Source organism: Microcaecilia unicolor, chromosome 3, assembly GCF_901765095.1.
Source record: "Microcaecilia unicolor chromosome 3, aMicUni1.1, whole genome shotgun sequence".
Taxonomy (NCBI): Eukaryota; Metazoa; Chordata; class Amphibia; order Gymnophiona; family Siphonopidae; genus Microcaecilia; species Microcaecilia unicolor.
The window spans coordinates 205,107,262-205,134,421 of NC_044033.1; the positions used below are offsets into that span (position 1 = coordinate 205,107,262).

Consider the following 27,160-nt stretch of genomic DNA (forward strand, 5'->3'; position numbering starts at 1 on the left):
AGAGACGGTAATCTTGGCCAGTAGGATCAAAATAATTCCCTTACAAAAATAAAGAGAGAGAGCGAAAAAGAGGCCATGAGAGAAAAACAGGAGAAGCCTCTCGTGGGGTACCAACTCCAAATAGGTAACCTCACGTACACCAGGATAGAAATGAACCTTGCTCCTGAGCCAGGGTATGCCAAAGATGACACAGCCTCTCAAATGTACTGCTAACTCCTATCTCAACACCTGTGTTGTGCCTGAGAGTTCCTTCTGGAAGTCATATGGTGTAACTCAGGCCAGTGGTGCCCAATACAAATAGGACTATTTCTGTATCTTTTCCCCAAATGTTTTGCATTTGTTGGGACTTGAGAACCTCCTCTTTCTCCACCCGTAATATAAACAAGCTTATCAAGCAACCTTCTGGCAAGGGAGAGAGGAAGTGCTACTCACCTTTTTAATTATCCCCAGGTAGAGCAAGCCGTCGGTCCAGCGGGCCAGAACATCCTGCCCTTCCCAGAATCGGGCCAGTGTCTGAAAGCGTGGCCTCTTCACCTGGCCACACACCAGCTTGGGGCAGTTGCGGGTCACTCTGGGGGACAGTGCTGAAGGCTCACCCTCCATTACATTGTAAAACAACTGAGCTAAAACAGAAGGGACAACAAGCCACGAGGAGAATCATCAGCCAGTATATTCAACCAGAAAGCCAGACACTGACCACATAAAATCAGGGCTCCATACACTGACCACATACGTTAACAGAGACTCCATTCCATCCTTCACCAGAAGAAAGACAGAATGTCAGCATCCCCCAGTTATCAAATATTAGCTCAAAAACACAGGATCCTATCACCCACACAGACACCAGAACACAGGGGATCCTGTTACCTACCCCCGTGACCAGAACACTGACTGGATCCCCTCCCCGAATGACTAGGCACTACAACACAGACTGGTTCCCATCACCCCTCAGTGACCAGACACCAGATAAATTGGATCCCATTACCCCCAGTGAAAATAATCCAAAATATCTCCCATCACCCTCTGTGACCAGACAGCATAACAGATCACATCATCCCTCAGGGACCAGGCACCAGAAAACAGATGGGATCCTCTCCCCCAATGACCAGGCACTACAACACAGACTAGATCCCATCACCCTCAGTAATCAGAATGGATCCCGTCACCCTCTGTGACCAGACAGCATAACAGATCACATCATCCCCCTGTGAACAGGCACCAGAACACACATGGGATCCTCTCCCCCAATGACCAGACACTACAATACAGACATGATCCCATCACCTCGCATTGACCAGACACCAGATTGATGATCCTTCACCCCCACCCAGTGATCAGAATCCAGTGAGGATCCCATCACTGGACACCAGAATGCAGACTAGATCCCATCATCCCCCCCAGTTCCCTGAATATAGACAATCCCATCACCCACCGTGATCATGCCAGATGATGCCATCACCCCCACAGTGACCAGATACTAAAACACAAATTGGATCCCGTCATTCCCCCTGTGTCATGACACAGGCAGGATCACTACACAGACTAGATCCAATCACACCCCCTGATCAGAATCCAACCTGAATCCTATCACCCTGAATTATCAGAATACAGAGTAGATCCCCAGCCCCTCCCCCAATTAGAACACATACTGGATCCTATCACCACCAATGATCAGTACACAGACTGAATCCCCACCCCCAAAATCAGAAACTGGATCCTTCACTCCCAATGGTCAGAATTCAGACTGGATCTGTTCATACTGAATCCATCACCCCTCAGTGATCAGAACACAGACTGGGTCCTCAACCCTCCCCCCCTAGAACAGACTGAATTCATTACAGCCCAGTGATCAGAACACGGACCTTGATCCCATCGCCCCTCATGGTCCGAATTGAGACTAGATCCCATCACCCCTGTGATCAGAATCAAGATTAGATCCCAAGTAATCAGAATCCAGATATCATCAACCCAGAATCCAGACGATCTCATCACCCCAATTGATCAGAATTCAGAGAAGATCCTATCACCCCCCCCCCCCCCCACACACACACACACACACAAGATCAGATTACGGACTGGATCCATCACACCCAGTGATCAGTACACAGCCTAGATCCCCAACTTCCCAAATCAGAATCCAGAATGGATCCACCCCCCAGTGATCAGGATCCAGAATCGATCCCCCTCATCCCCTGTGATCAGGATCCAGACTGCATCTCCATCACCTGGATCTCTCCCCCCCCCCCCAACCCCAGTGATCAGTACACAAACTGGATCCACAACACCGCCCCCCACATATATCAGAACACAGACTAGATCCCTTCACCCGCAGTAAACGGATATGCACCTCCCCTCTTTTTTTTTTTTTAAATCTCCCGACCTGCTCCCGATCCCGCTATCTGAATATAGCCTCTTCATCCCGGTTCGTCCCGTTACCTTGTGTCGCCGTCAGTCTTGGTCTCTCAAGCACAGGGCCCGCCGCAGGGATGCGGGAACCGGAGCCCAAACAGCGTCATCACCATCACCACCACTTCCATCCCTGCGCCAGTGACGCAGCAAGGAAAGGACCGAGTACGAGAACGCGGAGAGGGGGCGTGGCCGAGCGCGAGCCCGCGGAATGCGAAGTGAAGGTGGGCGAGGTCGACATGGGTGGAGCGAGAACGCAGGGGGCGGAGCCAAATAAGGGTGGGCGTGGCTGCAGAGCGGAGGGCGACGCTCCTATTGACCTTTCCAAGATGGCGTCGCTATCACAACTTTTCCGCTGCCGGGGAGATAGCACCGCGCACCGTTTTCTATTTTATTTTTGCTGTCGCTCCCTTTACATGTCCGGAGCCCATCTCCCAACGGTTCCCGTGGCGCTCAGTGGGTACGCCAAAACCGAGGGGAATCGCTAGCTTTCTGCGCATGCGCCATCTGGCTAACACCGGTCTCCTCTTGCTATTGGCCGGATGCTATCGTCCGCGGTTTCAAATTTTAAAAGTGAGCGCGCGCCGCCCTGAAGGCCGCCTGGCTGAGGCAAAGAAAGAAAAAGAGGACAGGAGAAGAGAGACGAAAATTTCAGAGATACAGCGAAGAGACGGACAGAGAAGGGGCAACAACTCGGAGGCCCCTAGAGATTCTGGGAGAGACGAACTGAGGAGGAACCATTAACCCGAGAGGCCCCCCTGGGTAGGTGAGAAGGAGAAATAATGGGGTAGGAGTTGGGGAGGAGCAGGATACAAACTCGGGAGGCCTCTGGTGGGGAAGGTGATGGAGGAGAGCCACCTCCTAAAGGGAGGAGGGTGGGGATGCCAACCCAGGAAAAGGACTTCTTGTACCTGAAACATTTTAGGAGGGGAATAGAGGCACTGGCAGACCTTATGTGTATCAGTACAGTGTTTGATACACCTGGTAAGAGGATTTCTGCGTCTCCTCAGCCCAGCTCTTACGCCTTGCTCGCCTTCCTCCATCTCCCCAGCAGTGGTGGCATTTGAGAGTACAGAGCAGAGATTGTCTATTTATAGGTCTGGTGCTGTCCTAGATCGGGTGATCACCTAGGGTGGAATCTTCTTGAAGGTAGCCCAGAGAAATTAATCACAGTCCAAAGCAATAAACACATTCAAAGAGCCACTTGTGTATTCTTAGAGGGTGGTACTTTGCTGATCATGTTTGCTGAGTATGTCCAAATTCCTTGGGAGGGACTGGACATCCTTGGGTTCCATACTCTTACACCAGCCCTGTCTGTCTTTGTACAGTACTATATATACCTGTCATCAATATGTAAGTGCTGTTGGTAAACAGCAGCTTTCTCTAGGTGCAAGACTCCTGGCACTTGAGGAAAAAGGGGGAAGGCTGGTAACCTGGCATGCACAAAGCTTTAGTACACAGTGTTTATTTATTTATTGCATTTGTATCCCACATTTTCCCACCTCTTTGCAGGCTCAATGTGGCTAACAATACATCATGAATGTTGGAAATGTATAAGAGAATATACATTTAGTATTACATAAGGATCTTGTTTAACATGATAATGATGAAATAAGATAGTAGAGTGACAAGCAAATGCTGTAAGACAATTCTGGGTATATTTGTAGGAGTTCACATTTGTTGATCTTTGTGGTATGCCTTGTTAAAGAGGTGGGTCTTCAGTAGTTTGCGGCAGGGGCGTATGTGGACTCCGGCGGTAGGGGGGGCAGAGCCAGAGGTCGGGGGCACATTTTAGCCCCCCCCCCCCTAACAACCCCCGCTGCCATTGCCAGATCCCCCCACCAACGACTCTCCACCCTCCCCCCCCCCACCGCCAACCCTTCCCCCGCTGCCGTTGCTTACCTTTGCTGGTGGGGGACCCCACCCCCCGCCAGCTGAGGTCCGCTGCCGCCTTTAAAGATATTTCTTCAGCTGGCGGGGGACCCCAACCCCCACCAGCCGACCCGACGTCTTTAAAGTTCTTCGGCCTCCGTGACTGAAGAACTTTAAAGACGTTGGGTCGGCTGGCAGGGTCCCCTGCCAGCTGAAGAAATATCTTTAAAGGCGGCAAGCAGACGTCGGCTGGCGGGGGGTTGGGGTCCCCCCCAGCAAAGGTAAACAATGACAGCGGGGGAGGGTTAACGGCGGTAGGGGGGGTCCAGGGCGAAATCTGCGGGGGCCCAGGCTCCTGTGGCCCCACGCAGATATGCCACTGGTTTGCGGAAGTTAGTTAGTTCATAGATCGTTTTCAGGCTCTGCAGCAGCGAGTTCCAGAATTGTGTGCTCAAGTAGGAAAAGGTAGAGGCATGCGTTAGTTTGTATTTTAGACCTTTACAGTTGGGGAAATGAAGATTGAGGAATGTGCGGGATGATTTTTTAGCATTCCTGGGTGGTAAGTCTATTAGGTCTGACATGTAGGCTGGGGCATCTCCGTGAATGATTTTGTGAGCTAGGGTACATATTTTGAACATAATGTGTTCTTTAAGTGGGAGCCAGTGTAGCTTTTCTCGTAGGGGTTTAACACTTTAATATTTTGTTTTACTGAATATGAGTCTAGCTGCTGTGTTCTGAGCTATCTGAAGTTTCTTGATTATTTGATCCTTGCAGCCAGCGTAGAGTGCGTTGCAGTAGTCTAGATGACTACCATTGACTGTACCAGATTGCGGAAGATGGTCCTTGGGAAGAAAGGTCTTACTCTTTTTAGTTTCCACATTGAGTGGAACATCTTCTTAGTTGTGTTTTTTGCGTGACTCTCAAGAGTTAGGTGTCAATCAATGGTAACTCCAAGAATTTTTGGGTATCCGAAATTGGAAGGTTCAGTTTTGATGTGGTAATGGTGGTGAATTTGTTCGTGTTGTGTTGAGAGGTGAGGTTTAGGCATTGGGTTTTTTCTGCATTGAGTTTCAGTTGAAATGCATCCGCCCATGAATGCATGATATGTAGGCTTTGGTTGATATCATTGGAAATTTCCTTTAATTCTTGTTTAAATGGGATGTAAATCGTTACATCGTCTGCATAATATATATGGGTTGAGGTTTTGGTTTGATAGTAATTTCGCCAAGGGTATCATCATTAGGTTGAATAAGGTCGGTGAGAGGGGGGATCCCTGTGGAACTCCGCATTCAGGTATCCATGTGGCTGATGTAGTCGAGTTAGATGTCACTTGGTATGATCGTGAGGTTAGGAACCCCTTGAACCAACTGAGAATGCTGCCTCCAATTCCGAAGTACTCGAGGATATGTAGTATTCCATGATCAACCATGTCGAAGGCACTAGACATGTCAAATTATAGAAGTAGTATGTTCTTGCCAGTTGCAATTGTTTGTTTGAACTTATTCATGAGAGTAACTAGTACTGTTTCGGTACTGTGGTTAGACCGAAATCCTGATTGGGAGTCATATAGTATTGAAAATTTGTTTAAGTTGTTTGGTCACCATCCCTTCCGTTAGTTTGGTTATTAAGGGAATGGATGCTAATGGCCTGTAGTTGGCTAGTTCACTAGCATTTTTTTTTTTTTTTTTGCGTCTTTGGGTTTGGGGGTGAGTAGGATGTTTCCTTTCTCCTTCGGGAAAAGTCCATTTTGTAGCATATAGTTCACGTGATTCGTTTAGGTCTGTTATAAATTGTTGAGGGGCAAATGTCATAAGATTGTTTGGACATACAGTGGTGGAAATAAGTATTTGATCCCTTGTTGATTTTGTAAGTTTGCCCACTGACAAAGACATGAGCAGCCCATAATTGAAGGGTAGGTTATTGGTAACAGTGAGAGATAGCACATCACAAATTAAATCCGGAAAATCACATTGTGGAAAGTATATAAATTTATTTGCATTCTGCAGAGGGAAATAAGTATTTAATCCCTCTGGCAAACAAGACCTAATACTTGGTGGCAAAACCCTTGTTGGCAAGCACAGCGGTCAGACGTCTTCTGTAGTTGATGATGAGGTTTGCACACATGTCAGGAGGAATTTTGGTCCACTCCTCTTTGCAGATCATCTCTAAATCATTAAGAGTTCTGGGCTGTCGCTTGGCAACTCGCAGCTTCAGCTCCCTCCATAAGTTTTCAATGGGATTAAGGTCTGGTGACTGGCTAGGCCACTCCATGACCCTAATGTGCTTCTTCCTGAGCCACTCCTTTGTTGCCTTGGCTGTATGTTTTGTGTCATTGTCGTGCTGGAAGACCCAGCCACGACCCATTTTTAAGGCCCTGGCGGAGGGAAGGAGGTTGTCACTCAGAATTGTACGGTACATGGCCCCATCCATTCTCCCATTGATGCGGTGAAGTAGTCCTGTGCCCTTAGCAGAGAAACACCCCCAAAACATAACATTTCCACCTCCATGCTTGACAGTGGGGACGGTGTTCTTTGGGTCATAGGCAGCATTTCTCTTCCTCCAAACACGGCGAGTTGAGTTCATGCCAAAGAGCTCAATTTTTGTCTCATCTGACCACAGCACCTTCTCCCAATCACTCTCGGCATCATCCAGGTGTTCACTGGCAAACTTCAGACGGGCCGTCACATGTGCCTTCCGGAGCAGGGGGACCTTGCGGGCACTGCAGGATTGCAATCCGTTATGTCTTAATGTGTTACCAATGGTTTTCGTGGTGACAGTGGTCCCAGCTGCCTTGAGATCATAGACAAGTTCCCCCCTTGTAGTTGTAAGCTGATTTCTAACCTTCCTCATGATCAAGGATACCCCACGAGGTGAGATTTTGCGTGGAGCCCCAGATCTTTGTCGATTGACAGTCATTTTGTACTTCTTCCATTTTCTTACTATGGCACCAACAGTTGTCTCCTTCTCGCCCAGCGTCTTACTGATGGTTTTGTAGCCCATTCCAGCCTTGTGCAGGTGTATGATCTTGTCCCTGACATCCTTAGACAGCTCCTTGCTCTTGGCCATTTTGTAGAGGTTAGAGTCTGACTGATTCACTGAGTCTGTGGACAGGTGTCTTTCATACAGGTGACCATTGCCGACAGCTGTCTGTCATGCAGGTAACGAGTTGATTTGGAGCATCTACCTGGTCTGTAGGGGCCACATCTCTTACTGGTTGGTGGGGGATCAAATACTTATTTCCCTCTGCAGAATGCAAATAAATTCATATACTTTCCACAATGTGATTTTCCGGATTTAATTTGTGATGTGCTATCTCTCACTGTTACCAATAACCTACCCTTCAATTATGGGCTGCACAAGTCTTTGTCAGTGGGCAAACTTACAAAATCAGCAAGGGATCAAATACTTATTTCCACCACTGTATGTCTAGTTTGCAATGAGATTTGGCGAATCTTTTGAGCGTTTGGGAGATGAGATCCTCCGATAATATCTCGAAGTTGGTCCAGGTTCTGTCTGCTGGGTATACACCAGGGTCTGGGTCTAGACAGTCAAGGAGTGTGGCGTAATCAATGGTACTGACAGGTATTTTAAGTCGTAGTTGTATGATTTTCTCATTGAAATATCTCGCAAGATTATCTGCTCCTGGTGTATCTTTGCTGTTGGTTGTGACTGGTGTGATATCTAGTAGTTTATTCACAAGTTGGAAGAGTTTATGTGTGTCCTTGTAATTTGGTCCAATTTCAGGTTTGTAATATAGTCTTTTTGTTTGTCTTATGGTATATTTATATTTTCTTTGAAGTTGTTTCCAGGCGTTGAGTGTGGGGTCGTCTTTCTTTTTTTTCCACGCACGTTCTAATCTTCTCACTTGTGTTTTAAATTTTTTCAGTTCTTCATTGAACCATGGTGTTCTAATGCATGCCCACTGAAAACTAGTTTTAATCCGGATGCAGCAAACTAATGGCATGCAAATTACCCCGGTGTTAAATGTGCACGGACACAAAATAACAGCACATGCTAGAATTTACTGCATTAGGTGTTTTTTCTTCTTCCTTTTTGTCAGTGAGTGAGCGGAGATTGGTTTAGGTGATTGACAGATGTTGGCCCTTGATCCTATTCTCCACTGCAGTGAAGGGTGGCACATTGGGTCTTCATCCACCTGTAGTGCAGAGGGGTAGGAGTGATACTTGGGATCACTAATCGGTTCTGACGTATAGAGCCAACTTGACTACAAATTCGGTCTTATTTAGCTAGAGTCACTTGTTTTAGCATGAGAGCTCCTACATTATGGAATTCTTTAGGATTAGATCTTCAGAAAGAAATTTCAATAACAAAAGTTTAAATCTACTTATTCTCTACTCTAGACCATTCCTGAGGAGTGGGTAATATGTTCTCCTACCAGCAGAGGGAGACTGAGAACTATTGACCTTACAAAGGAGCTATGCAACCCCCCACCTCCCCGGTATTTCTCAGCCTCCCAGAAGAAGTAGGTGGTCTGGTTTTTGAATGCGCCCTTTTTGGTTCCATTTAAAAAAAAAAAAATGAAATTCTACAGGAAATGGGTGTTCTACAGACTTAAGTAAAATAAAAAATAATTTTAAAAACCTTCTGAAAACTAAGTGAAGGAGCACAGGGTCTCAGACTTTGTCCCTGCACCCTTGTGGTGCACAGTCCGGGTGCTGGGTCCCTTTCATGGAGTGTTCATGCCTTCGCCTTCTCCCCCGCGTTGATTGGTGGGAGTTCCTTTAGACAGCCATCGGGTGTAAAGGAGCTGCGGACCTGGGGGGAGGGCAGGTTTGGGTAGGTGTGCCAGAAGCAGTGAGCATGGAGGCACCTTCAGAAAAGGCATGCCAGTGTGTGGCCTGTGTAGTGTGTGATTTCTATGGCAAGTGGCCAGGAGTGGGGGTCTCCGGGGCTGTTGATGGTAAGGCACAACAGGTGCCTCGGGAGGCTCTGGTCACTGAGTCTGGCCCGGGGATATACTTGTTTTTTTTCTTGCGGTTTTGGCAGGAACTGCTGCCATTTTAACTTTGGCTTCTGAGGCCTTGGATAACCCGCTGGTTTTGTCCTGGCATGATTTTCCTGGAGGCTTTTGCGCCTTTTTCCCACAAATTTGTTTTGTTGTTGCACCAGGCCTTCTGTTTCAAGTAGAGCTTGGTGGCGGAGTCCTCCAGTGGTCCTTCCACGTCCCTTGAACCCTCAGTTGGGGTTGGGGACTCTGCTTCAGTTCTACCGCAGGCCATGCAGCCTCGGGTGACCTTGCAGGAGGACTTAGAGGTCCTTTCCTTGGGGTTGGACAAAGGCGAGCCCTAGCAGTTGGACCGCCCAAGAGGTCTCTGAAGTCCCTCTGGGCGAGGACCCTTTTGTGGTCCACATTTTTAGGCTGCAGGAGTTACCTTTTCTCTTGTCTGAGATGCTTCAGGCACGTAAGATCTCGGAGGATCAGCCGCCAGCTCTTAGGAAGAGCAAGTCGCTTTTGAAAGGGGTGCATAAGCCTGTGCAAACCTTTTCCTACCATGAGGACTTGGGTGAGCTGATGGAGGCCGAGTGACAGGTGCCAGACTCACAGTTGCTGATTGAGCGGGCCATGCCACATCTTCCAGCTTCTGCGGACTTAGGTCCTTTCGGCTGCCTAAGGTGGATGCTCTGGTTATAGCTGTCGCTAAGAAGATGGCTATTCTTGTGGAAGGGGGTGCAGCTCTTAAGAATATCAGAATGGAGACGCCTTTGAAGTGCTCTTTCTTGGCCTTCAGGCGGCCATGTGTGGTGGTTATATGGCTCGAGCTTGCTTTTAGAGGGCCGAGCACATGCCAGACTCCCCATCAGCAGGCTGTTCTTCAGAGATCGTTAATTTGGAGATGGATACTGCCTTTTTGGTGGATACCTTTTATGATTTGGTCTGGGCATCTGCGAAGTCATCAGCTCTGCAGGTAGCTGAGGAGCGTTTCGTGTAGCTTCGGAACTGGTTAGCGGATGTGGCTTCCAAGGTGCAGCTGAGTCAACTTCCTTGTTAAGGGAAGCTTCTCTTTAGAGACAAGTTGGTCAAAAGCTAGGGGTACACCAAGGTCCCGAGGCTTCCTGAGAACACGTCGCAGGTGGTGCTTCTGGGAGATAAGGAAGTATTAACTGCACAAGGGAGCCGGTCCTCAGTGAAGGAGTTTTTGGAATAGAGGTCAATCCTTTGAGCCCTTTCGAGGTGGTCGTCAAAGGGAACAAGATGGTGCTCCAGGGAGTTCTGGACCTTCAGTCTCTCACAATGAGGATTTAGGAGGTCTGTCATGAAACGCCTAGCCGCCTGCGGTTACCTTGCAGCCACTTAGAGGGTCTATCTCCAGCGCATCTCAGGTCCGCCTGCACCTGCTGCTTGTGCCCTACACTAGCACCCACTGACCGGGTCCCAACCACCTCTGGGCAATTCTCCATTTCTCAAATTATCCCCAAGTACTTGGGAAGATCTGGAAATATAACTGTTCACTGAGCCTTAGCAAAGAGATCCTACTCTTTTCTTCCTTGCTAAGACTGGGGTAAAAGCCAGTAAAATCCAAATGAAAATTAAGCTCCTGGGCCAATCGGAGCCCAGAACAACAAGTTTTAAAAGCTGGTTACATCACTGCAAGCATTTCCTTTATCTGTGTTAACTAAAGAAGGAAAGGTCAGTTCTTTGTAATAGCTTAAAACATAACATGCACCACCAGCTAGCCAAACTTGAGAAACGCATTTCAAGAATTAAGGCAGTTTTACAGGCTTAAAACACACTGTTCTGTCACAGGCCCATTCTCTGGTTCATCCCATCACGGCAAGTTGAAGCAGTTTTACCGGAGGTGGATTCTCGATATCTTCATTTACGGTTATGCTCTGGAGTTATGTCGCCCTCTTCCGAATGCCTTTCTCATGTCTCCCTGCATGTCCCTAGTCAAGGCAGAGGCGATATGTCAGACTTTGGACAAGCTCCTGGCTTCTGGTTACTCTGGGAATAGATGTTCTGGGAGGTATTCTACTTTGTGGTGTCCAAGAAGCAGAGCTCCTTTCAGCCAATTTTGGACCTAAAACCAATGAATCAGACCTTGCGTGTGTTGCCGTTTCGGATGGAAAGTTTGTGGTCGGTCATCACTGTGGTGCAGAAGGGAGAATTTCTCACATCCCTGGATCTGTCAGAGGCATATCTGCACATTCTAATTCAACTGAATCATCAGTGCTGTCTTCGTTTTGAAGTTCTCGGGGGTCATTACCAGTTCTGGACGCTGCCTTTCGAGGTTCTTCATGTTGGTGGCAGCGACAGCCTCCCTCCAACGGGAAGGAGTGCTGGTTCACCCTTGCCTGGATGACTGGTTGATTCGAGCCAAGTCAGTGGAGGAGAGTCATGCGGTGACAGCCAAAGTGGTCCAGCTTCTCAGGCATCTGGAGCTCTCTTGTTTCCAGTCAATCTCTGTTGTGCTTGGGAGTGTGCTTTGACGCTCGGGTTGGAAGGGTGTTTCTTCTGAATCTCAGGATTCAGAAAATCTGTTCTCAGATCTTCCATTTCCTCGGGGCCAGGAAGCCTTCGGCATGGGAGGTTCTGCAGGTCATAGTATCTGTGGCAGCCACTGTAGAGGTAGTTCTGTGGGTGCAGTATGCCCCTGGATCCTCCAGATTGGATTCTAGTGACAACGGATACCTGTCTGTTGGGCTGGGGCACACATTGTGTGGGTCGAGTGGTGTAGAGGCGGTGGTTGGTGGACGCAGAGGGCTCTGCCTTTTTAGTGGATGCTTTGTATGACTTGCTGAGGGCTTCTAAGTCCATGGCCTTGGGAGTTGCAGTGCGCCATTCTCTTTGGTTGAGAGGTTGGACTGCAGATGCAGCTTCTAAATCTAAGTTGAGCAAATTTCTTTTCAAGAGATCCTTTTTGTTTGGGGACGAATTGGATAAGTTAGTCTGCAGTCTTGGAGATACTAAAGTCCCTCGCCTTCCGGAATACTGGCCTAGAGTGTCAGGTCATTGCTTACTTCTGGGCAGCATTGGGGTTGAGATTTCCATTGTTTTTTGTCAGGAAGAGGAGCTCGAACTCAGGGGTCTAGATTTTTCCAGAGAAATCGGTCCTTTCGAGGTTTCCGCCGAGGTCATAGAGAGCCCGAAGCGTCTTTCCAGTCCCCAGCACATCCGGCCCAATGAAGGTGTGGAGGGTCCTTCCTCTGATTCTTGTGGGAGTTAGTTTAACACAGTTTTATTGGAGGTGGGCCCAGATTACCACTGATCAGTGGGTGTTAGAGGTTATTCGCAATGGGTACACCTTAGAGTTTGAGCGGCATCTTTCAGGCGCCTTTCTGGAGTCTTCCTGCTGATCTCGCCTCAAGGCGGGCGCAGTCCAGGATACTCTTTCAAGGTTTCTAGAACTTGCTATATGTCTGATTCTTTCCTCAGAGGTCAGGCAAGGCCGTTATTCCATTTAGTTTGTAGTTCCAAAGAAAGAGGGGTCCTTTCACATACTTAACGCATGGAAACAAATACAAAGAAAATACAAATAAGCAATAAGACAAAAGGTCATACTACAAAACTAAAATAGGACCAGATTACAAAGACACAAAGAAATTATACCAACTCGCGAACAAACTACTAGACATGACCTTGGTCACCACAACCAATACAGACATCCCATCTGCAGACAACCTTGCTAAATACTTCAATGAAAAAATAGCAACCCTACGTAACACGCTTCCTCAGGACAACACCGATATTGAAAATTTCATCACTGGCTTGGACCCAACCCCTGGTGAATACCCAGCGGACCAAACCTGGACAAACTTCACTCTCCTCACCGTTGAAACAGTCACCCAGGCAATTAATAAGTTCTCCAACTCCCACTGCAAACTGGATACCTGCCCCAGCTACCTATTAAAATCCGCCCCCACCGCTCTTCCCTAAGGAAAATGGCAACATCCTACTCACCCCAATACCAAAAGATCCCAAGAAAAAAGCAAATGAAATCACTAACTACCGCCCAGTAGCATAAATCCCACTGGTGGTTAAACTGATGGAAAGCATGGTAACCAAACAACTTACTGACTATATAAACATATTCACAATACTACATGAGTCACAATCAGGATTCCGCCCCCTCCATAGCACTGAAACAGTACTAATTACCCTCCTAGCCAAATTCAATCAGGAAATAGCAACAGGTAAAAGCATACTTCTCCTCCAATTTGACATGTCTAGCGCGTTTGACATGGTAAACCATAAAATACTACTAAGACTCCTAGATTAATTTGGGATTGGCAGACACATACTTAACTGGATCATGGGTTTCCTAACTACTAGAACATATCAAGTGAAATCAAGCTCAAACATATCATCACCGTGGAAAGCAGAATGCGGAGTACCTCAAGGATCACCACTATTGCCGATCCTTTTCAACCTAATGATGACCCCACTAGCCAAGTCCTTATCCAACCAAGGCCTTAACCCTTTCATCTATGCAGACGATGTTACAATATACATTCCTTACAAACATGATCTGACAGAAATCACCAACGAAATCAAGCTCAGCTTGAATATATCCGGAGTGGAGGAGTGGCCTAGTGGTTAGGGTGGTGGACTTTGGTCCTGGGGAACTGAGGAACTGAGTTCAATTCCCACTTCAGGCACAGGCAGCTCCTTGTGACTCTGGGTAAGTCACTTAACCCTCCATTTCTCCATGTAAGCCGCATTGAGCCTGCCATGAGTGGGAAAGCGCGGGGTACAAATGTAACAAAAAAAAAAGCCAAGAGGTAAACCGTGAACAATCATGAACACAATAGGAACAGGCGAGGAACCCCCAAACACCAAAGGGGGGGAAGGGAGCACCCATACAGAATGACCATTGGCCCCAAAGACCAATACAACAAACCTGAAGATAAGCAGAGACCAGACTCAGTAGAGTCCCAGAACCACCCGTATCCTAACACTACTCATCACCTGGGTGGGGTTTGGGAATGGTCTGGAGAGACTCAAGGAAAGTAAATTAGCAGGTAAGATCTAATTTCACCTTCCTTATTTTATACTCCAGACCATTCCTGATGAGGGGGAAGTACCTAACAAGGGTGGGAACGGTCTCTAGCTAACACCAACACCCCAAAAGAAGCATCCTGATGCACCTGGATATCAATGACTTACAAAGGAATGCAGAGAACCAAGTCATAGCCCTGTAAATATCCTGCGGCAGGATAAGAGAATGTTCCAATCGAGAAGCCTGCACCCATATGGAATGAGCCTTCAACGCAGGAAGCACTGGTTTACCAGCCAGCAAGTACATGGATGCACTCCTTCCAGCAGGTGGAGACTGAGAACTCTGACTAGTGAGCCAATAAGAGCCCTGGTCATCCAGATCTAGATGAAGGAAGGAAGGAAGGAAAGATAGAAAGCCTGGCCAAAAAATCTGTTCCAAGTGTAAAGCCAAATATGTTTCTATGGTCGAAAGCAAGGCAGAGTCATCGTCATCAGAAAATTACGATATGGACATTTGACACTCTTGATCAAAGTTTGACTGATTTGGGGACTTCTCCATTAAAAATTCGGAGGTTGGCCAGTAGGGATAAAACTGGATATGTGAAACGAAAAATTGAACGCGTGCAGAAAGTGGTAGCAGAAAAAATAATGGCAGCCGCTGCAGTATCAGCCGAAGATATTGGACAAACTAGCAAGTCGGCTGCTAAGGAATGCCTGTCATGCCAAGATTACACTGACCTAATCGAAGATGTGAAAACGAAAATTAAAATATCCAATAGATCCATGAAAATTCAATTATTGACTTTGGCCCCAAAGAGTTGGTCAATACCAGTGAAAGCAAAATCATAAAGCTCCGACTCACGATACCTACTAATGCAACAGATTACACAAATATCCTTGAATGTCTAGACCCAAAACCCGAGGAATGCCCAGCAGACCGATCATGGACCAATTTTGACACGATCTCACCAAATTAACTCTCACATTGGCTCGGAAAATACGCCAAATCACAATGCAAACTAGACATCTGCCCTAATAATCTAATAAGATCAGCACCAAAACACTTCAAAACAGAACTCAAGAACCACATAAATCACAGGCTTCAAAATGGGCTCTTCCCCACAGATAAAGGAAACATCCTTCTTACGCCCCTCCCAAAAGATGCTAAGAAAAGCTCAATGGACCTAACCAACTACCGCCCAGTAGCATCTATTCCACTCACAACTAAACTCATGGAAGGTATTGTGACGAAATAACTCACTGAATACCTAAATAACCATTCAATCTTGCACAACTCTCAATCAGGATTCCGATCAAATCACAGCACCGAAACTGTTCTAGTGTCCGCAATGAACTCATTTAAACAAACAATCGCAACTGGTAACAACATACTCAGTCTACAATTCGACATGTCCAGCGCCTTTGACATGGTTAATCATGAAATACTGTTACATATACTACAATACTTCGGAATAGGAGGTACAGTCCTCAAATGGTTCAAAGAATTCCTGACCACAAGATCTTACCAAGTAACAAAGAACGCGGAAAGATCACCTCCTTGGACACCCGAGTGTGGAGTCCCCCAGGGATCCCCCCTCTCGCCAACATCATTCAATCTGATGATGATACCTTTAGCCAAACTGCTGGCTAATCAAAACCTCAACCCCTACATATATGCAGATGACGTCACAATCTACATCCCGTTCAAACATGATTTAAACGAACTCACCAACGAGATCAACAGAAGCCTCCAAATAATGCACAACTGGACAGATGCATTCCAACTAAAACTTAATGCAGAAAAAACACAATGTCTTGTACTCACCTCACAACATAACACAAAAAAACTTCTCTACCATAATCACACCATACTGCTCTCTTCTCCACCATAACCACATCATACTGTTCTCTCCCTGTCTCAAAAAACTTGAAAATTCTTGGAGTCACCATTGATCGAAACCTCACCCTTGATGATCACGTGAAGAACACAACGAAAAAGATGTTCCACTCCATGTGGAAGCTTAAAAGAGTAAACCTTTCTTCCCGAGTTACGTATTCCGCACCCTGGTACAGTCAATGGTAATAAGTCATCTGGACTACTGCAACGCAGTATACGCTGGATGCAAAGAACAAACTATCAAAAAACTATAAACCGCCCAGAATACTGCCGCCAGACTCATATTTGGAAAAACTAAATATGAAAATGCAAAACCCTTAAGAGAGAAGCTCCACTGGCTCCCACTTAGGGAGCGCATTACGTTCAAGATCTGCACGATTATTCACAAAATCATTCACGCAGACGCCCCAATCTACATGCTAACCCTCGTAGACTTACCTCCAAGAAACGCCACAAGAGCATCCCGCAAATTCCTCGACCTACACTTCCCCAGTTGTAAAGGACTAAAATACAAGCAGATGAACGATACTACATTCTTGTACTTTGACACGAAACTGTGGAATGCGCTGCCTACAGACCTGAGAACAATCAACGAAACAACTATTTTTCGCAGATCTCTAAAGACATATCTCTTCAACAAGGCATACAATGAGAACGGCTACACAAATCCACCCGACAACCACTCAGCCACGATAACTTACCTACTATAACTACCTAATCACCCCTTTTCTTCTTCCTTCTACCCTTACCTAACCTTGGCACAATATTAAATGTATCTGTCACCCTGCAATGACTTTGCTAACAAAACTATGTAAGCCACATTGAGCATGCAATGACTATGCTAACAAAACTATGTAAGCCACATTGAGCCTGCAAATAGGTGGGCTAATGTGGGCTACAAATGCAATAAATAAATAAAAGATTAACTTTGTGGCCAAAATTTCCGATATCGTCGATCCTAATTTAAAATTGGCCAAACTATTGCCTGGTTATGTTGCCTGCATTTATGTCAATAAGTGGTGGGTAGGCAACGTTGTAGAAATTTCCATCAAACAAAATGATGCATTAGTAACACCAGGCCCGGCTCATTCATTTTATTGGCCTGAAAGAAAAGATGTTTGTTGGGTTCCAGCACATCTTATTTGTGTGCTTCCAGCGCCATCAGTTACGTTGTCAGGCCACCAGTATCAATTCCCAGAAGTGACACTAAAGAAAGTGGCTTGTAAATTCAATAATAAATAAGCAATCGTTGGAATCTGGCAGTTCTTACAAACATTACGGACTTCGGCTTGGGAACCATTTAAGATACCCACTTTAGGCTTAGGAACCTAGGATAAGCTGCCCAATCGTCAGCTTGGGAGCCGCACAGATACCCACACAAGGCTTTGGAACCTTGATGAAGAAACCAAACTAGAGGCTTGGGATCCTCATCCAAGAAACCCACCCATGGCTGGTATTGCACATCTTTCGGGCGTGACCCCTATGGCAATGGGGTTACTGGTTCAAGTTCCTGAACTGGAAGTGACAATGTCACCATGGACCAATGCAATTTAGGTACTAATAATGTCTGTATAAAACAAAAATAATAGAATGCATGTGATGTTGCGATAGCAGCGTGCGATAGCAACATCCTCAACTTTGTCCCTATTTCTAGGGCCTTGTATGCCAGCGATCAAAAAACAATCCTACTTTTTAAAGGGGTTTGAAACATGCTCTAATGAAAATGATTAAAAATAGTTTCCAGGAGGTCTTTTTTTTTTGTAAAAGTGGGCTAAAAATACCCTATTTTTGGCGTTTTTGCAAAAATCATCAACTTTACACTCAATTTGTGAACTAATGGAAATATTAGGAGAATGAAATTTTATATTCGAAAACCTTGTGTTAAGTTGTTGTGTGCAAAGTTTCACGTTTATCACACCTTTAATTCCAGGAGATATAAAAAGCCAAACTTTACCATTTTTTTCGTGCTGCAAAATTTTCGGACCACCTTTGCTCCAGGTTTTCTTCATGGAAATCGCTCATGAAGATGTTTTTATTATTTTGTTTAATAGAGCGCAAAAAGTTGTACAAGATGGCCAAGTTTTGTTTCTCTCAACAAAATATTACCGGAGATAGTGTCTCAAAGTTGCCGAAATCTCGGAGTCATACCATAGAAGGCTGCACTATGGGGTCAAACAGATTACTATATCTCAGCAACTATTGCATCGACGAATGTAAAACTTTACGAATGTTCATTGGGGACATGTATGAATGTTCACAGAAAATTTCATCGAAATCTGTGATGGTCGCGCAGGGACCACCAGACCACTTGACATGGAATGACCCAAGTACCTGGCAGAAACCCAGATTGTGGCAACATTCCATGCTACCAATCCCAGGACAAACAGTGGCTGACTCTTCCTCTAGGAAGTTGTCCACACCTTTTTTTTTTTTTTTAACCAGGATATGCTAACCACTGTTACTACACCCTCCAACAAAGAGTTCCAGAGCTTAAGTATTTGTTGAGTGAAAAAATATTTCCTCCTATTTGTTTTAAAAGTATTTCCATGTAACTTCCTTGAGTGTCCCCTAGTCTTTGTACTTTTGGAACGAGCAAAAAATAGATTCACTTCTACTCGTTCTACACCACTCAGGATTTTGTAGACCACAATATCTCTCCTCATCTGTCTCTTTTCCACGCTGAAGAGCGCTAACCTCTTTAGTGTTTCCTCATATGAGAGGAGTTCATCCCCGTTATCATTTTGGTTGCTCTTCTTTTCTAATTCTTCTATACCTTTTTTGAGATACGGCGACCAGAAAAATGCAACACTTGAGGTGAGGTCGCTCCATGGAGTGATAAAGGTATTATAGTATTTTCAGTCTTATTCACCATCCCTTTCCTAATAATTCCTAGCATCCTGTTTGCTTTTTTGGTCGCTGCCTCACATTGAGCAGAGGATTTCAGCGTATTATCTTCGACACCTTGATCTTTTTCTTGGGTGCTGACCCCAAAGGTGGACCCTAGCATCTAGTAACTATGATTCTGATTATTCTTTCCAATGTTCATCACCTTGCATTTGTCCACATTAAATTTCATCTGCTATTTGGATGCCCAAGTCTTCCTGTTTCCTAAGGTGTTCCAGCAATATTTCACCGTCCGCACATGTTTAACAATCTTGACTAGTTCTGTCATCTGCAAATTTAATCACCTCAGTCATTGTTCTGATTTCCATATAATTTATAAACATGTTAAATAGCACTGGTCCCAGTACTGATCCCTGTAGCACTCCACTGTTCACCCTCCTCCATTGAGAGAAATGACCATTTTACCATACCCTCTGTTTTCTGTCCAATAACCAATTCCTAATCCACACTAGAACATTGTCTTCTATCACATACTCTTTAATTTTCTCAGGAGTCTCTCATGAGGGGTTTTATGAAAAGCTTCTTCATCAGCCGGCTTACCTTTAGCGACATGTTTATTCATACCTTCAAAGAAATGACGCTAATTGGTGAGGCAAGACTTTCCTTGGCTGAACCCATGCTGATTCATCCCATTAAACCAAGACTTCTAAATCAGTTGGATATGCGGTGGACGTTGTGTTAAGAGTTTTGATGTTTTGACTGTTTTTAGTGTGTGAAGAAGCAGTCTCTAAAACAGTGGTCCATTGGATTAAAGAAGCTACTGTCAGCATATATTTGGGGATGCCCAGTATTCTCCATTTCTGAAAGTACATTCTTCCATGGATCAAGCTTTGTCTGTTGGGTGGAACATGGTCTGATTCTACCAAGGGAGATTTTGCAGGGTGGCCACTTGATCATTGTTGAATTTCTTTGGGTGGTGCTGTAGGCTAGATGTGCAGGCTCATCAGTATGCAGCTTTTGCGGCTAGATAGCAGGCTTGTCTGGACCCCTCCCTTGGGAAGTACTGCTTTGATACTTCCAGGGCATCTGGACTGGTCTGGAACTACAAAAAGGAAAAAGAAATTGGATCTTACCTGTTGATTTTTTTTTTTCTTTGATTCTCTCCATAGTAGACCAGAACCTGCCCGTGATTGGATTAGGGAGACTGAAGGGGGAGGAGTTATAGTGCAGTCTGGAGAAAGACTAGTGAGACTATTCTTGTTTTAAAATGTTTCTTCATTTTACTTGTATACTGTTTGGAAGTCTGAAAACTATTGAAGCAGTTTGCATTTAGATACAGTTGGTATATATATATATTTTTCTGTCCCTGGACAGCTCACAGTCTGAGTTTGTACCTCAGGCAATGTTTCTTGCCCCTTGGTTTTAAGAGAAAATGAGTTACTTAATTGCTTGATTATGGAAATACTGTTTAGCTGTGGAGTGCCTAGGGCCTTTTATAAGGTAACACTGTTAAAATCAGTGGTTCTCAGTCTCCGTTTGCTGGTAGGAGAGCCTGTACTATCTGGTCTCCGTTTGCTAGTAGGAGAGCCTGGAGGAACTCAGTAAAGCAAATTAGCAAGTAAAATCTAATTTTTCCTTACAAATGGCCTTGGGCATCCTGAACTTGAAATTCTGGGGGGCTATAAGCTGTGCTGCATAAAAGGTTTGACTGTAGCTTTTTATCTCGCTCCATTAGAGAGGTCTGCAGAGATGGAGAACAAGCCACCATTTGCAGTGAAGGCCACATCCCGGCTACCTGTTCCCAGTAGCCTGCGGAATAAGCGGGTGCTAAGTGAAGAGAACCTGCCAGCTATCGACATGGTAAGGGGGAATGACAAATCACCCTTTCTTGGAGAGGGGAGCAGGTGTTAAGGCTTCTGCATGGCAGCAGTTGTGTGGTAAGGATAGGGTGGGAGGATGGGAGGACGTATTTGCACAGTGGGTGAAAAGGGCAGGTAAGCCACCTTTATGTGAAGAGGAACAGAAGGGACTTCACCCCCCTATCCTCTAAATATCCTGTTCCATAGAAGTGATTGAGGTCCGTCCGTTTCCCCCCCACCCACCCATATGAATCTGTGGTCAATAAGATGGTGGACCACTGTTTAACTCTTAAGATGTCTGCCTTTTTTCCTGTGGAGCAGAGTTTGCCCAACTCTGTAAAACAGCAAGGTAAGGTCAGACAGTATTTCAGTATAATCATATCTTACTATTCTACTTGCAAGCACAGCAACAGGGAGGAATGAAGAAGGAGATTAAGCTCTAGGACTATTCTGTGCAAAGATTTACGGTTGGAGGTCATGAGACTGGTTTTGCTGGAACAAGTAATTCAAATGTTGTGTTTAGATAAGGGGGCCATCAGCAGAGACAGCAGACTAAGAACGGTCACATACACATAGTTAGAAAAAATGTATAAAAGGAATTGTTTATCACTACATAACCAGGAATCTTGCTAGCTCTGCATAGCGCTTTTGCTCCAGGCTGGTAAATCCTCCACAGGAACAAGATACGTACTCTTTATGAATTGTAATTGGCAAAGGTGAAATTAGGCCTTACCTGCTAATTTTCTTTCCTCTAGATCCTCCAGACCGGTCAAGACGCTTGGGTTATGCACTCCTACCAGCAGAGGGAGACTGAGAACACTAAAACTGTAACAATGTATAAGCCACCTGCCAACCCCCAAGCAGCCAGTATCAGCCATAGCAACCCTGAGGCACAAAACCAAAACCAGTCTGCAGACCACACTAGACTAAAACATACCGGGTGGGTTCTTGACCAGTCTGGAGGGTCTAGAGGAAAGAAAATTAGCAGGTAAGGCCTAATTTCACCTTCCTCAGCGACCCTCCAGACCGGTCAAGACGCTTGGGAAGTACCAAAGCAGTAAATAGTCTAAGGGCAGGAACCCTGAAAACCAGAAGTCAGAACTGCCACACCAAAACTCGCATCCTCTCTAGCCTGCACATCAATCCTATAATGCTTCACAAAAGAATGCAGAGAGGACCAGACAGCTGCTCTGCAAATATCTTGAGGAGGAATCAAACTACTTTCAGCCCAGGAGGAAGCCCCCCCCCCCCCCCCCGAGTAGAATGCGCCTTAAGTACCGAAGGCACCTCATGCCCCTTGTGCAAGTATGCCGAACAAACTGCTTCTTTCAACCATCTGGAAATCGTTGCTTTAGAAGCTGCAGCATCCTTCTTAAGAACCCCATACAACACAAACAACCTATCAGAGGCCCGAAACACTTGTCAAGTAAGAACGCAAAGCTCAACGAACATCCAATTTAGTTAAACGGCGTTGTGTCGAATCTCCCGACCTATCGCCCAAAACCAGCAAAGAAATGTCCTGATTCACATGAAAAGAGGAAACCACCTTAGGCAAAAAGGATGGAACGGGCTTCAGGGACACCTTTTCCTTAGAAAAAGTCAAAAAAAGGAGCACGACAAGACAAAGCCTGCAACTCCAAAATCCGCCGAGCCGAAGCAATAGCCACCAAAAACACCATCTTCAGAGTGAGATCCTTAAAAGTACTCGAAGCCAATGGATCAAAGGGGGAACCCACCCACACCTCCAACACCAGATTCAAATCCCACGGAGGAACCACCCGATGCCGCGGCGGACGGATCAACTTCACTCCCTGCAAAAAATGAACCACGTCCAGAGAAGAGGCCAAGGATACACCCTATACCTTCCCACGGAAATGAGCCAAAGCCGCCACCTGTACCTTCAAAGAGGAAAGAGCGAGACCTCTATCCACACCATCTTCAAAAAATTCTAGCACTTCTGGAACCGAAATGCACCAAGGAGAATAAGAACGCTCCTGATGCCAATTTTCAAAAATTTGCCACATGCGAACATAAGCGATGGAGGTGGACCATTTACAGGACTGCAACATAATATCAGTTACTCTGGACGAAAACCCTTTCTTCCGCAACCTTTTCCTCTCGAGCCAAGCCGTAAGCGAGAACAGAGACGGATTGGGCATCACTATGGGGCCTTGCACTAACAACACCAACTCCTCCAGAGACAGCGGACCCCGAACTGCCAGACGCACTAGATCTCCGTACCACGGCTGACGAAGCCAATTCGGAGCTACCAGAATCACCGTGCCTAAGTGCCGCTCTATTCTCTGAACACGACGTACCAGGGCCCAAGGAGGAAACACGTACAACAGCTGTTGAGGAGGCCATAGAAACACCAGGGCGTCGATCCCCTCGAACCGCGGATACCCATAACGACTGAAAAACCTGGGCACCTGAGCATTGGCGGGCGTCGCCATGAGGTCCATTACAGGCAGACCCCACCCCATCACCAGACGATGAAACAGCGGACAATGAAGCGACCACTCTCCGGGGTCCAATGTGTGTCTGCTCAGAAAATCTGCGTTCACGTTGTCCACGCCGGCCACGTGACGTGCTGAGAGACACTGCAGATGAACTTCTTCCCAATGCATTAGCTCCACTGTCTCCTCGGTGACCACCCGACTCTTTGTGCCCCATTGACGATTGACATATGCGACGGCCGTGGCATTGTTGGACAGAACCCGGACCACCTTGCCGCCTAGAAGAGCCTGGAGAGCCAAACGGATCGCCCGCGTTTCCAGAAAATTGATGGACCATCCGGCCTCCTCCGACTACCAATGGCCCTGGACCGCCTGTCCGAGGCAATAGGCACCCCAACCTCCCAGACTGGCATCCGTGGTGAGAACAATCTAGTCCGGAGAATCCAAGGGCACGCCCTTCTCCAGATTCGGTGTGTGAAGCCACCACTGAAGGCTGAGGCAGGGAGCATCCGGCAAAAAGAGTCTCTCCTCCAAGTCCTGAGTCTGAGGAGACGAATGATCCAGCAGGGACGACTGTAACTGCCGCATGTGAGCCCGGGCCAATGGAACTACTTCTATCGACGCTGCCATGAGACCCATTACCTGCAGATAAGAGCGAGCTGAAGGAAGTCTCTTGGGGTCAAAGCTGACAAATCACAGCCTGCATCTTGACAATCCGAGCTGACGGTAGGAACACTCGCCCCTTCAACGTGTCGAAACAAACTCCCAGATACTCGAGGGACTGCGACGGAACTAGGTGACTTGTCCACATTCACTACTCAACCGAGTGACTCTAAGAAACTCACCACTCTCGTGGTCGCCTCTACACTCTCCTGCCTTGACTTGGCTCGAATCAGCCAATCGTCGAAATACGGATGGACCAAGGTTCCTAGCTTCCTCAATGGTGCTGCTACAACCACCATAACCTTGGAAAAGGTATGAGGCGCCGTTGCAAGACCGAATGGCAGAGCACAGAATTGAAAATGCTGTCCTAAGACTGCAAAACGAAGAAAACGCTGATGCGCCGCCCGGATGGAAATATGTAGATAGCCTTCTATCAGATCCAACGAAGTGAGAAACTCCCCCGACTGAACCGCTACGATGACCGAATGCAAAGTCTCCATCCCGAAGGAGGGAACCTTCAGCGCCCCGTTGACCTTTTTCAGATCTAAAATAGGCCAGAAGGCATCCTCCTTCTTGGGAACCATGAAATAAATTGAGTAACAACCCGCCCCCCTCTCTGAGGTGGGTACAGGAACCACAGCCCCCAGATCGATCAACTGAAGAAGGGTTTGGCGAATTGCCCTGGCCTTGAGATGAGAGCGACACTGAGATCCGAGAAAAAAATTTTTTGGAAGAGGGCCATCGAACTCTAGGGCTGCGTACGCTGAAAAAAATCACCCTCTAGGCGCACCATTGGCCCTACCTGGCCTGTACCGCCGAGCATCTCGCAGACGACCACGGCCCGATAGCCCTCGACCACCTGTTCTGGGACGCATCTCTGGCAGGAGCAGAACCTTAGCATCCCCAAGACAGCGTACCAACTTATCCAGCTCTTCCCCAAACAGCATAGAACCCTTGAAGGGGAGAGAACACAACTTGGACTTAGAGGCCGCATCTGCGACCCAACCTCGAAGCCAAAGAGCCCGACGAGCTCCACAACCAATGCCATATTTTTTGCCGACACTTGCAGCAAATCATAAAGAGTATCCGCTAAGAAAGAAGAGCCCATCTCCAGCTTGGCTAGTTCCTGCACCCAGGAAGATCTATCTACCGCCAGATCATCTAAGATTTTTTCTGCCCAGCGGAAGCAAGCACGAGCTACTAAACCTCCACACACAGAGGCCTACAGCGACAAGGTGGACAGATCAAAACTACGCTTAATAAATGATTTCTATCTTGAGGATCCCTGAGAGCAGTCCCCCCATCAACAGAAATAGCAGTGGCTTTAAGTGATCGCCACCGCCACCACCGCGTCTACTGTAGGAGACTTTAAGGAGTCTCTATCCTGTGGTGGAAGAGGATAAAGCCTCACCATAACTCTAGCCACCCTACAAGCAGAATCTGGGGAAGACCACTCCTGCATGACCATATCTCTGAGGTCTTTATTCATGGGAAAAGAACGGGAAGACCGACGAATACCTTTAACCAACGGGTCTATCTGCTTTACCTGCGCCACCGTGGTCTCAGGAGAATCAAATTTAAGTGTAGCAACCACCTGATCAATCAGTTCAGCCAGCTCATCTCTATGAAAGATCCTCACTACCAAGGGATCGTCACCTGGCAAGGACCCCTCCTCCTCAGGACAGGTGTCCAAAAGAACATCATCTCCAAGATCACTGCACTCCTGAGTGCTGTAAGGACAAAAACTCAGGGTCTTCTGACAACTCCAGATGAGGGCACGGCAACAAAGGGACCTACCCCCTTCTGAAGGTCTGCCTGCTGGGATCCTGACTTCCACGCCTTGAACATTGACCAGATAAAATCAGGTGGGAATCCCATTCCCCCTGAGCACTCAGGAGACCAGCCTATGTTCTGCCCCTGAAAATCCTGCAACGTCTGAGGCGAAACCGCAGGGCCGGAGGAATCCAAGATGGTGGCGGTTCCCTCCAAAATTGGAACCGCCGCTACCGCACCCGGGAGCAAGGACGTATCAACGGAGCCCGAGCAGACCCTGGAAACCTCTAAGGACAATACCGGATGCGAAGAAAGAGGCGGTTTCGGCTCCCCACGGAGCCTGCATTGTGCCCCTGGCGCATCCACACCTCGGCGCGCACAGAACTGGCAACGGGACGGTTTCCCCGCCAACATCCCTCAGGGAAGAAAGGAGGTAAGCAACCCAACAGGCAGCAGCACCCAGTCTCACTCTCTCTCACAAATGCACTGCAGCTCTCCCGGTCAGCCCCAAAACAAACAAGCAGAGCTTTTTTTTTTCCCCCCCTTACCTCCCAGCCCGGTTGCTAAAAGCTGACAAGGGCTATGGCTCTCAAGGTTCCTGCAATCACACAGGAGCCAAGGCACAGGTCTGACTGCTCAGGAGATCACAGCAGGGGGAGGGACCCGATCACCGGGTGTGACACCCCAGGGGAAAAACGGAGCCCCACCGGACCCACTTCCCCAAACCACACAGACTCTAAGTACAGGGTGCTAACCAACAAAAGGCCTAAAACAAGTCCCAGGCCTACCAGACCGACTGCTCAGGCTGCACGTCTACCCTCTGCTGGAGACTGAGATTTACTGGCTGCTTGGGGGTTGGCAGGTGGCTTATACATTGTTACAGTTTTAGTGTTCTCAGTCTCCCTCTGCTGGTAGGCGTGCATAACCCAAGCGTCTTGACCGGTCTGGAGGGTCTCTGAGGAAGCAGTAATTAGATGTCTATTTTTCTATTTATTATAAGCTTCTAAGATAAATTTATGATTGGCTAATGGTGTATCTCTTCCTGTGTTCTTTAATCCAAATTATTTTATCCAGAGAATAAATGTCAAAGTTTAGCCTTGCATCTTACAGCCTGTCTGATAAGGGGGCATAGGTATAAGGCTAAACACAGTCGAGTTTTACTCCAAGCAAGGAGAACTTCTCTAAGGTTGAAGTGTAGTCCCCTCCCAAAGAGCAGCCAGAAAGACATTTTATTTTGCTTATGCTAAAATTTAGATTTATATAAATAAGAATTCAATTTTCTGTAACACTGGGATAAACGAATTTTATTGTAATCATTTATTTACTCTAATACATTTTAGCATTATTATAAAAGAGAAAAGATGTACTCTGGAGTGTTTCATTTGCCAGAAGGGCTTTCTGACCCCTCTGAAGTGTTTAGTTCCCCTCAGAG

At 46.7% G+C, this 27,160-nt stretch overlaps 2 protein-coding genes across 7 annotated transcripts in view; one reads left to right on the plus strand and one right to left on the minus strand.

The window, feature by feature from the left end:
- PHF1 (PHD finger protein 1) overlaps positions 1–2,599 on the minus strand; it is a 30,796-nt gene extending 28,197 nt beyond the window's left edge. For 3 of the 4 annotated variants that reach the window (XR_003941505.1, XM_030197199.1, XM_030197201.1), the window contains exons 1-2: positions 2,437–2,599; positions 433–623 (exon numbers count right to left, since the gene is read on the minus strand). Coding sequence is in view for 3 of the 4 variants with exons in the window: in XM_030197199.1 (XP_030053059.1) it covers positions 433–603 (171 nt within the window). In the remaining variant the exon portion in view is untranslated. The remainder of the gene's footprint in view (positions 1–432; positions 624–2,436) is intronic. The other variant, XM_030197200.1, reaches the window with a different exon arrangement.
- A 112-nt stretch (positions 2,600–2,711) lies between these two features.
- KIFC1 (kinesin family member C1) overlaps positions 2,712–27,160 on the plus strand; it is a 74,432-nt gene continuing 49,983 nt past the window's right edge. For 2 of the 3 annotated variants that reach the window (XM_030197198.1, XM_030197195.1), the window contains exons 1-2: positions 2,712–3,168; positions 20,713–20,837. In XM_030197198.1, coding sequence (XP_030053058.1) covers positions 20,727–20,837 — 111 coding nt within the window. In that variant the 5' untranslated portion in view covers positions 2,712–3,168; positions 20,713–20,726. Of the gene's footprint in view, positions 3,173–20,712; positions 20,838–27,160 lie in introns of all 3 variants that reach the window. The other variant, XM_030197197.1, reaches the window with a different exon arrangement.